The sequence below is a fragment of the Parasteatoda tepidariorum genome, chromosome 10 (assembly GCF_043381705.1).
Source record: "Parasteatoda tepidariorum isolate YZ-2023 chromosome 10, CAS_Ptep_4.0, whole genome shotgun sequence".
NCBI lineage: Eukaryota > Metazoa > Arthropoda > Arachnida > Araneae > Theridiidae > Parasteatoda > Parasteatoda tepidariorum.
In genome coordinates this window covers 57310076-57322190 of record NC_092213.1, presented here as the reverse complement: position 1 = coordinate 57322190, position 12115 = coordinate 57310076, and the positions used below count along the sequence as shown (strand labels likewise).

General features: G+C 26.1%; 1 protein-coding gene across 10 annotated transcripts in view; it reads right to left on the bottom strand.

Moving 5' to 3' along the window:
• The window catches only part of LOC107453091 (anne boleyn), a 90147-nt gene that overhangs the window by 21367 nt on the left and 56665 nt on the right, over positions 1 to 12115 (bottom strand). For 6 of the 10 annotated variants that reach the window (XM_016069777.4, XM_016069773.4, XM_016069776.4 and 3 more), the window contains 6 exons: positions 10844 to 10905; positions 8164 to 8311; positions 7709 to 7825; positions 5959 to 6039; positions 3261 to 3417; positions 3057 to 3177 (listed from right to left, as the gene is read on the bottom strand). In XM_016069777.4, the coding sequence (XP_015925263.1) occupies positions 3057 to 3177; positions 3261 to 3417; positions 5959 to 6039; positions 7709 to 7825; positions 8164 to 8311; positions 10844 to 10905 (686 nt within the window). The remainder of the gene's footprint in view (positions 1 to 3056; positions 3178 to 3260; positions 3418 to 5958; positions 6040 to 7708; positions 7826 to 8163; positions 8312 to 10843; positions 10906 to 12115) is intronic. The other 4 variants (XM_071187212.1, XM_016069774.4, XM_071187211.1 and 1 more) reach the window with 1 other exon arrangement.

Genomic DNA, 12115 nt, shown 5'->3' with positions numbered 1-12115 from the left:
ATGTAAAAATATAGAGTCAAAATTATTCCAGATAATTGTTTTTTTNTTTTTTTTTTTTTTTTTTTTTTTTTTTTTTTTTTTTTTTTTTTTTTTTTTTTTTTAGCTTGCTAGATTTTAAAAATAATCCATACAATGTGGATCAGATTTCAAATTTTCCTGATTTTTCCAGGTAAAAATCTGAAAATTTCTGGTCAGTGTGTTGTATGTTTTTTTCTTTCCCCCCTCATTAAGTGCAGGATGGGACAAGAGAAGCGCCGATATTAAAGTATTTTATTTAAAATGTTATTTTTTAAATATATCATCTTGAAAAAATAATCAAACCTAATTTGTCTTAACAACTTAGAAAGATTTTTTAATTTTTTTTTAACGTTCTGGCAGAACATTAATTTTTTAAAAATTGAGATGGCAAAAATTGAAATTGAGAATTGGGCAAAATAAAATGTTTAGCTTGTAGAATATATTAATTTTCTTGAATAAAAATGTTCTAATGGATTACTTTAAGTAGTTTTTAGAAAAGTGTACCAAACATAAAATACAGTGTGACCAAAGAAAACCTTGGATAAATATTGTTTAATATATTTTCATTAAGCAAAAGAAACTAGTTCAAGGCAATTAGACATCAATAAATTTTTATATTTATAGATATTTCAATATAAAGCCATTTTATACTGTATTTTATCTAAATAGAGCTCTTTATGAAATTCAGTAATCATATTTTCCATAACCCAGCATTTTAATTCAAATGTTTAAATAAAAGTTGCAGGTTTATAATTAGAATTATTGTTTTAAGAAATATCTAGCATTCAAAGATAAATTCTGCAAACACAAAATTGTCAAATTTCTTGTTGCATACTCAAGAAAAGAAAAAAATCTAGATAAAATTTATATCATTATGTTTTCTAAATTAAAGTATTTCAAGAATTCCAATATTTTTAGTTTAGATAAGTTAAACGCTTATGGTTTCACAACTAGAAACCTGTACCTGTACAGTACAGAGAAAACAAAGTTTTATTAACATATGAATTAAAGTTTTTTTTTTATATTCCATGCTTATACATCATTTAACATGTTTCTCATACATTCCTTAGTTCTTGCCAGATTTTTAGGGTAAAAAGGAGAAACAGTTTCAGAAGTATTATCTCTGGAATGCTAGCAACAATTAGGAACTTTCAACATTGTGATTACTTCACAATTTGAATTGTGAATCAAGAATAGAATATTTCCCATTTAAACAGCAAAATTAAATTTTAACATACAGTTTGTTCTTAAAATATTAAAACATGTCCTTTTTCAATTATAACATGTTATTAAAGGTTACGATGAAATCGAGAAAATTAGCATCAATGTAACAATAGTAAAGATTTGTCCACAAATGTTGCTGTTAGCGACACTGCTGTAAAAAAAATTGTGATTGATTGGCTTTTTTATAAAGTTAAAAATACTGAAACATTTTTAATCATTTTGTCAAAAGAAAAAAAAATACTGACAAAGCATTGAAACGAACTTGAACAATAAATGGATTTAGCTCACGGACTAAAATATAAAAAAATCCTGCTTTTATAAACAGAAGTAAATATCTTAACCCCTTCTTCCACACACACTACAAAAGTTTGCCTTTTCGAAACTGCATAGTCCCATTGTCTCCTAAGAGGTCAAAGGTTACTTCATTCATTTAGCAACCATGGGGGAGTTTCATGCGGCATTCTAGTTTAACAAGTACATAAAGGAGCGAATTTTGATGCAAGAAAAAGAGTTGCTAAGTTGATATTTCAACTGTTACGCGATTAATTTCTGTCTAAAAAAGTGGGTATAAAGCGGAAGGTAAAATAATTTAGAATAAGAGAAAAATTCCAGCTTTTCTTTGAAATTGCCTGATTTTTCCATGTTTTCAATGTGGGTGGCCTGCCTGTGTGAGTAAGGGATGCGCTTCTATGCCTCACCACAATAAAAATTTTTGAGATTCAAAATAAAAAAAATTCAGATATCTTATTTGCAGAATTTATGAATTAAGCACCATTATAATTTTCTTATGAATGGAAGACGGTAAATCATGAATGCAGTTTAACAAAACCTAAAAAAAATTAAGTTAAAAGATAGAGTTCCAACTCTTTTATCAAAGCAAACATTAAGGACTTTAAAAATGCTTTATTCTAGATGCAGGATTTCATTCTAAGCTCAACATTCCGAAAACAAAGAAAAGACATACAAAATTCATCAAATACAACTAACAGAAATTCCAGGTTTCCCAAAAAATATCAGAAAACAATTAAGACAATATTTAACATTGATTTAAGCATTACATTAGAATCTACATATTTTATCAACTAAAAATTCTTTGCTGTCTATCCTTTGAAATATAATTTAAAAGGCTGGAATTAAAATAAGGCTTCAGTTCAAAGTCTTAAACCCCTTATTGTTGACTAAGGGTTCTAACTTAACTAGATGTCACTTTTAACTAATAAAAGGAGTATTATTTTTAAATGTTTTTCTACATATTGTATGAAATACACAATTAACATAAGAGCTTTCTTTTGAGCCATGAACATTGCTGAACACTACCACTATCAATCATAATCATGAACTCCTGCAAGTTAAGAAGTTCTGTAGCATGGTTTAGCTCAAAAATTTGGGAAAAAGAAAATCAATAACAAATCATCAAAAATGTATCACAGTATCAAATTTTACTTTAAAACAAATAAGCAGATTGTAATATAAATAAATTTAATTGAATATAATCAGATTGTAAAATAAAATAAATTTAATTGAATAAAAGCAGTTTGTAAAATAAAATAAAACTAATAGAATAAAATCAGATTGTAACATAATTTAAATTTACTCACTTAATCTATATGTCATACAATACATTCACTTTTCAAAAAATTAACATCAGGTGCTAAATTTAATATAATTTTTAATAATTCATTTAAAAAATTCTACGCAAATAAAATAAATATTAAATAATAAATATGAAAAGTAACAAAACTTACATTAAGAAAAATAAGAGAAACATTTTTGGTATACTTAAAAAAGAATTTTAGATTTTAGTTCAAACTTACCGTTTAACCTTTTGAGCTTTACGCCAACTGAGATCAGGACGTAATTCTCGATAGGCAAGAGCAATAACTCTGTAACCTTGTACAGTATAATGCTTAAGCAATTCAGGGAAATTAACTGGTACTAAAAAGAAAAAAAAAATTTAATAACAAATTTCCTAGCCCTAAAACAAATTTAAAGTAGTTACCATAGATAAAAATAATAACCTGTTTCTGAAAGGCACAAAGAGGTTATTTTTTCAGGTGCTCCCTTGCAATATAAATCAAAATGTTCAGCTCCTAAAGTTCTACAAATAACACTCATTCGTTGAAGACCAGAAGAAAATGGGAATTGGCGAATAATACCTACTTCGTAGGGAGGATTCTAAGTATAAAAATAAATATTTATGAATTATGAAGCACAATTAATGTACTCACAGAAAAACAGAACTAAGTCCTGGAGTATCTAAACAAGTATTTGAAGATTTTTATAAAAATAGTTCAGGATAAGATATATACATAAAATTAACTTACCAATGATAAATTTAATAAAACCACAAAAATACAACAAATATTTTTAACAAAATTAGACTTTTAAAATTTCTAATTACAGTTTATGCAGATCCCCAATTAGTACGGCCATACCATTATATGGACAGCTAAGTCCCATTTAATATTCCAGAGAATGTTTGTTATTTTAACCAACATTAAAATATCAAAACTCAACAGTTACAACAAAATGGCCATTATTTTGTTTCATTTTCTTACTTATTTCAAGAATATCACCCCAAAAGCAAGCTTTAAACTTTCCGCACTTCGAAAACAACTCCCCCCCCCCCATTGACAATGAATCAATGCATAGCAAAAGTCTAAAAAAATGCAAATTATTTTTTTCTCAATAAACATCTTGAATTCTACTGCTCTTATCTTTAGTTCTTGTCATAACCTAATGCCAATGTGTATTGCATCCTCATGTTTAAATTGGAATCTTAAATCTCTCATTAACGACTGGATATCTCTTTAAAAAGAATTCAATAAATCGATATTTTTCTTGTTGAAAAACTACATTCACTCTTTCTGTAAAGTGTTTTAAGAAGTGGTTTATTTTAGAGTTAAAACATGTGGTTTGTTACAGCTAAATTCGCACTCTGGGGGCATGTTATTTAGTAAAAAAAGGCTGTTTAAATTAAGGCTAGAGCAGAAATTAAATATTTTGAAAAATATGCATAAGAGAATGTTTTTGTCAAAATAAGTCTAGTATTTAGGAATTAAAAGTAAATATTTACTTGAGTTTAGTGTATTCACAAAATAGAAACCTCACCTTATATTGTTTGTTCATATTTGCTTAGACCATGGGATCATTATATCTGGCATCCACTGTATTTGGAATCTAACCATTTTATTGGTTAATTAAAAAAAAAAAAAAAANAAAAAAAAAAAAAAAAAAAAAAAAAAAAAAAAAAAAAAAAAAAAGGAGGGGGAGGGGGATTGCAAGTCAAAAATAGAAAAATAAACATAATTATTTTACTTTAAAAATGACATTAAAAGATGTCAAGAAAAAAAACATAGCTCAGCACATAGGAATACACAAAATTAAAAGATCACAGGCTGAAATGTAATAACAATAAAGCTCTGGTACAAGGGGTAAAGCTCTGGTAAAGAACAAGAATGAAACTAGTCAGACAAACATGCTGGGAAAAAAACAGCACATAAAGTAGAAAAACAGCACATGATCTAGGCTAAACTAAAAAAAGTATGATAACATAATTAAATTTATAATTGTATTTATCTATAATTACATAATCTGCTAAGATTACATCATCAAAAGTGCTATCCATTACATCTAAATGAAATTTAATAATACAAAAAAAATTCAGAAAATTTGGATTAATAATGAATTGCATTGATGGAAGGGGTAGAGAAAAAGTAATTTAACCAGGTATCTATACAAGAATTCCAATTTAGGTTAAAATATAACAATAGTTAGCTGACTAAAAAAACAGCATAGATTTAAACAACGCTGTTTTTAAGATCCTTAAACTAATCTAAGCAAAATGGAAATTCTTTTTTCTCCTGCTTCCGTTTTCTTAATTAGGTAGAATCTCAGTTGCTCGGTTTAGTTTAATTACAGTAAAATAAAAGAAATTTGATGAATAAATAGTTAGTTTCTGATTCTGAACTTTCATTTTCTGATTTTTGTAACTGATTGCATAAATTTTATTATTGATTTTTCAATTCTGTATTATCTATAAAGATGTAAAATATATTACAAAACATTTTTACTTAAAATTAAAAAAAAAAAAAAAAAAACTTACTAATGAAGGATTCAGTTTTAATAGTAGCAGAAATGTAAGCAAATTTTTCTTCTGCTGCTTTTAATGACTTATCGAAGGTAACTCAAGTAACTAGTACGTACCAATAGTACTAGTACAAGGTAACTAAAATGACTAGAAGCTCATTGTATCTCAAGAAACGCATTGAAGCTCAAGAAACCCTTTTTGTTAATAAAATTTTGACTTAATTTCATAAATACAATATATATAAATTTATTAATGAGTCAACAAAAATTTCAGAAGACATCGATTTATTATAAATTGAACCAAAATTAAACTTCAGAACAGACATTTGCACCCTTTTCCGTAGGGGGAAGGGATTGCCCATTGCCTGAAAACCCAAATTAAGCTGTTTTCTCTGATTTTTGGAAAATAAAACAAAGTTTCTTGGCCTCTCATTAATTTTCTCCTTGTCCTATGGCCACTCTGATTATCAACTGAAAATCATAATTTAATATAAGAAAATTATAAATATTTCCCCCATTTTGTTTCGATCATTTTTTTAAACAAAGAAATAGTTGTGAACACTAATGAAATAAAGCAACTCCATTTAAGATAACTAATAGCATGCTGTAAAAGAAAATATAAAATACCTCTTCAAGCAGTGAGCAGTCTTTAGTAGGAGACATAGGTATACTAAGTAATTTACTTTCATGACTAGTTTCTTGAGTTAACTGTAAACAAAACATAAAATAGAAAATTTTTAACAACCTTAACTGATTCATAACGATGATTTGATAAAGCCAAGCGGATAATTTCATTCAGCTATTTTTTTTTTTACATGCCCCTACCTTCAGGAACTTCATTTAATATAAATTATAAAAAGGGATAAACTAATTCACAAAGAATTCTTAAATTATACTTAATAGGGAAATAACGTCAATTGATTAAAAAAGTCCATTTTCTAATTTATCACTCAAATCGTCATGACAAATATTATGTACTTTGTCCAGATTCCTACTTTTAGTTTGATGATTATAAAAAGTCATTCTAAAAACAAAAAATTACTTGTATAAAAGTCATGATAAATATCACACATATAATGTTTGAAGGAAAAAAAATTGAAGCAGAACTACTATTTTAGGCAGCCACTATTTTGGATATCTTTTTAAAAACCATTATTGATATTTTGAGAAATGACAAATATTGAAATTGAAAGAAAAATTAATTAATTAAACTAGTAATAGCTATTTAATTAAATGATAATTTGTGAAACTACTGATTTTATTTGCTTGTGGAGTAGCACATAAAATTACCAAACCAATTAGCATTAGATGTTTACCAAAAAAATTTCCTCAAGATTTTCAATTTAAATATTTTAATTTAAATATCATATTTAACAGATGCACAGAAAACAGACACCATATACATAAATAAGCATAAGTACATAAAAATAAAAGTGAAACAAGGAAAATCAAGTAAAATTTACAGCAAAGGAAAATAATTACAACAGAAATACAGTAAGGGAATATAAAAACTGTTTTATGCTTATTTACTATAGTTCAAATTTTTTTTTTAAATATTTGAGCAAAATAATATATTAATATTTAAATATGCATATTATTTAAAATTGTCATTCCATTTAAATAAGATGATTTATTAAAGACCCAATAGATAAAAGCCATGAGGAAATTAGGTAGTCAATTCCTTCAAAAACAAAATTTGCCTTTATTTTTATACTAATTTATATAGTTTTTTTTAAATCAAAAGCTTGTAACAATTAAGGAAAATTTTAATTTTAGAAGAATTTTTAAAACATATTTCTTTGATGATTTTTGTAAAAATTTAAATATAAGAGTTTATTTTTTTCTACGATTTACTCTTGTTTAGTAAAATTTAGTCATGCATGTAATTATACACAAATATATATTTATTATATGCTACATACAATAAATACATAAGTAGTAAAGCATATTTGCATTTGGAAACAAAAAATTCTAATCTAATATGTAAAAGAAAAATTTAGAAAAAATATACAAAACAGACAAAACTTAGAAAAATTATAAATAAAACAAATATCTGGATTTTCATCACCTTTTGAGAAGGATACAATCACATTGCAAGATAAAAGTATGATTTATATAAGAAAAATTCCCACTCAAAGTTTAATTAAACTCTTTCTTCCAAGGAAATCTAACTAAAGATAACCATGGGAAGCTTAAGTCATTCTAAGCCACTCTTTTTAACTTAAAAATACCTAGAGCTATGAATTTGAAAAAATTAGAATTAGTAATACGTTATAGTTAATTAATATAAATAGATTCATATCTTTAAGAGTCCAGTAGATTTTTCTTCTCTGTTATTTGCACATATATTTTTCAATTAAAAAAAACATGAACTCACCATAATGTCTCCCGATTCAACACCATTGCATAAAGGCAGTGTTTCTGTAGTTGGACGAACAACAGTAGGAATCAAAACATCGAATTTAGTGGTATCATTACCAGGTTCTTCCAATTCCTATAAAAATACTTAATTTAATTATTCTGAAAAACAAATAAATATATTAGATACTTTTTCACATCACTACTCAAGAAGAGAATGATAGTTTACTTATTCGAGCAATATACTATGATTTCATTTATTCTTTCTTTAAATTAACAGATTTCTTAACCTAATAATAAAGATATTTTTTTTATTAAATGGTAGATTAAATTAAATAGCTACCTAATTAAAACTTCTTACTTATTCATTTTTTTCTACCATTTTGAGAATAAATTTCACTAGCTGTAGAACTACTTAATTAATTGAAATTTATACAAGAGACAATAAGAAAATCAATAATGAAATCAACTGACCCATTTTGTTGCTTGGAACATTTTCAAATCCATTGGATCACCTCTCAATTCATTGTCAATAATAGTAAGAGAATGGCATGAGGACATGCAAATTTTCATACGGCTCTTGTCGTTTAAGTTATGAGCGGTATGTTCCAGTTCTCTAAATCTAAAATGGAAAAATAATCATAGCATGCAAAAATTATCCCAAATTCTTATTCTTTATTCATATTTCTTTTAGTTTAACAAATACAATTTAGTTTACAAATTGCATAATTCTATTTTATTCTAATGTCAGAGAAATATATTCTTTACATGCGAAAATACAATATCTTCTTAAAACTTTCTTTACAATAAGATAAGAAACAGCCAAGAACAGTTGGTAAAATTGGTTAAAAGCACTGAGAACAGGGTTCATACAGAAATCAGAAGAAGAAATCCAAGGAGTTCAAAAATTTAAGGACTTATCAAAAATTTAAAAACTTTGTGTAAAAGATAACTAGAAAGTTTTTTTTTAAAATTAAAAAGCAGTTATTATAAGGAACTTGCAAAAATGCATATTTTGCATATTTTTTCTCTAACCCTTTTGAAATAAATTTTGACTTTGTCAAACTTCATCAAGAAAAATAATCACCTATCACTTTTACACATAAATACATTTTACAGTTTCAAATATTGTAATAAATCTTGTTAAAGTACAGATGTTAAAGATTAACATAAAAACCTAACAATNAACATAAAAAAAAAAAAAAATAAATAAATAAAAATCACAGTAAATTATTAAGTTTGCTTGAAAAATGTAAAACTAAAATTATTTGTAGTTATTTTTTTCTTCTAACTCTTGCAATTCAATTTTTTTTTCTTTTAAAGTTTTTCTTAAACTATTAGATTTTGGCAGTCATCATTTAGTTTCCCTGCTTAGACAGCAAATTCATCAGCGGACTTAGTAAGTTCACCTATGCAATGCAATGCAATAATCTAAGGAGTTTCTAAGGACTAATTTGGAAATCTAAGTAGTTCCAAATACTCCTTGGGGACTTTTATTTCCAAGGAGTTTCTAAGGAGTATAAAGAGTCTGTACACACTCTGTGAGTAGAGATTTAGAATTTTTAAAGCTTAAAAATCTGGCTTTTTTTTCTGTAGCTCATAGACTAATTTGCATCAATTTCTATTCGATAAAAATATGTGTTGCGATACAAAGTGAAAAAACAAGAAAATTTTACGAACAAAAACTCAACATAAATTTACATACTATGCATGTTTAATATAATTTTTAGAACTAAGATTTATAATTAAATTACCTACTAATGAAAAATATCACCTAATTTGAGAAAAAATTTAATTCTTAAAAGAAATGCGATATTGGATTTTAAAATCGGGTGAATTTCAAGAACTCGAAAATACAAATTGTGATGTTAGATATTTAATTTGCATAAACACAAAAATCAACATTTGATATTACAAATGCGCGAAAATGAATATCAATCGCGCGAGTGACGAATTGCATTATTGGATTTTAAAAATGCATGAATACAATTTGCAATATTGATTTAAAAAACTTTAAATACAAATTTCGATATTGAATTTTTAAATCACGTGGATACGAGTAAAGTCTTACAATTTTTAAATCTCATGAATATGATTCACAATGTGAACATAAATTGCGATATTAGCGGATTACAGCGTTGTTTCAAATATTAAAAATACCAAAAATCCAACTAACCAAAAAAAATAATAATACTTCGAATTGACGGGAGAATCACATGTAGGTAAACGTTTCATTAACGCAATTTAGCAAAAGCTTTAAAATTTAAACTTTAGATTCCAGAACTCTCAATTCTTACTCTGAGCCACCACTCTTACTTTAAATTTTAGATCGCAATGAAAATTTTGTCGGATTTTAAGGCAAATCAATGGTCTTAAAAATGCGGAATTTGGTTAAATTAGCACACAAATCAGAAGCTCTGCTCTTTGTTCTTATACTTGGAAGTATGGTATGAAAAACCTGCAATTTCAGGGTGTAATTTAATTACCATATTCTTCCCCCCCACACACACAAAAATTATTTTGCTCTCTTTTGCCTCTAGATGTTCACTTTCTGAAAAATGCCAACTCCCATTTTTTGAAATGCTAAAGATTCATTGCAAAATTGAAGAAATTATTTAAAATGCAGAGGATATTACATGTTTTCAATTTTTACTTCTTATTCTAATCAACAGTGCAGTTATTAGCATAAATTGGAAGGAAAAAAAAACTATGATTTTTTTTTCTGTATTAGTAGATTCTTAACATAAATTTGAGCCTGAATGCAAAAAAAAATAATAAATAATAGAGTTTAAATACATAAAAGTTCGCAGCTAGGAAAATATTAGAAAACAGCCGAAAAATTAAGTAAAATAAGGCCACTTGTTAATTGCTTTGTTCCAATATTAGTAAGTTAAGACTTAAAGTAATGCTTAATAATTCAAGTTAAGTGATTGATTGACATCTATTGGTCAAATGATCATTCTTTATGACAGTTATGTAGAAGACGACTGTACATCATGGTTCACTCATTAAAAAAAAAAAAAAAAAAAANACACAGCGAGACTCCATCTCAAAAAAAAAAAAAAAAAAAAAACTTTTTAAAACATATTTTAATGCTTGAAAAATTGGCATTAAGTTATTGTTAAGAAGGAAAAAAACAAAGAAGTATACTTACTTTCCCTCAAATGTAGGAATGATACCCCAAAAATCAAGTCCTTCTTCAGTCAGAGTTCCAGTCTAAAATTAAAAGCCACTGTTAAAAACAACTCAAAATACAATGAGATGCAAAAACATATCAATTTCAAAACACATAAGCACATGAATTATTAATAACAATATTTTATAGAACAGGAACTGAAAAAAATGTAAAAATCTTGATGTAATAGAGTGATTTAACCGAATCATATTAGTTACACATATATATCTTACTTTTAACCCTTCATATCTCAACATCTCTGATTTTAATAAAAATTACTCATACACTGGAATACATCATTCTAAGCATGTAAAAAATAATAAAAAAATTTTACAACATAAAATAAAAAAAATTATCGGAAAATTTTTTTTTGTTGCATTTCTGCAACATTATGCAAAATGACAAAAAAGTGCTTGTTGCATTCCTGCAGCATTGTGAAAAATGGCACTAAGATTGAAAGATTCAAAAATTTTAAGTCATATCAAAATTTTTAAAATAGTTTTTACTTTTGTTGTAACAAAGTCCTACACCACATTTCTCACAAATAGTTTGTGTAAATCCTTTGCATTTTGGGTATTTGCATCTGATTCTTTTGTTAACCCAAATAGGCCAGTGCCCAATTTCATCTTGGCGCACTGGTTTTGGCCGACAATCGCCGAAATCGTCCTTCAAAATTTGTTGGGGCAAAGACATAGGCTTTTTGTGTATGTTGCAGATATGCAACAAGGTGATATAAAGGGTTAATTGAGACAGAATAATAAAAACTTAATTTTTAAAATAAATTATGACCAATCTAGTTAAAAATGTCATTGAACCACAAGTACAATTATAGTCTAAATTATACTAATTATAGTCAGGGTTCGCGATTTTTTTGATTTAAATCGGATTTTTTATTTTATTTAAATCAGATTTTTTTGATTTTTATTCAAATACACTGTAAGAACTTTCATTTCTGATTAAAAAAACTTTTTAAATGCTTAATCAAAATTAAATTAATATTAAAACTATATTATAACAATATTTTAGAAGCTCTAACTTACTAAAATAATTTTTCATTATAATGCATAGCGACCATTTTGATACAAAGGCATGATTGAAATTAAAAGACAAGATAAAATAGATAATTTAAAGAATACTATTTTAACTAATAACACAAAGTTTCAATTAGCCCAGCATAATTTTAATTTAAAACTGTGATCTCTTTTTTTTCCTCATGATTTATAAAATGGCAAAATAAATGCAACAGATTGT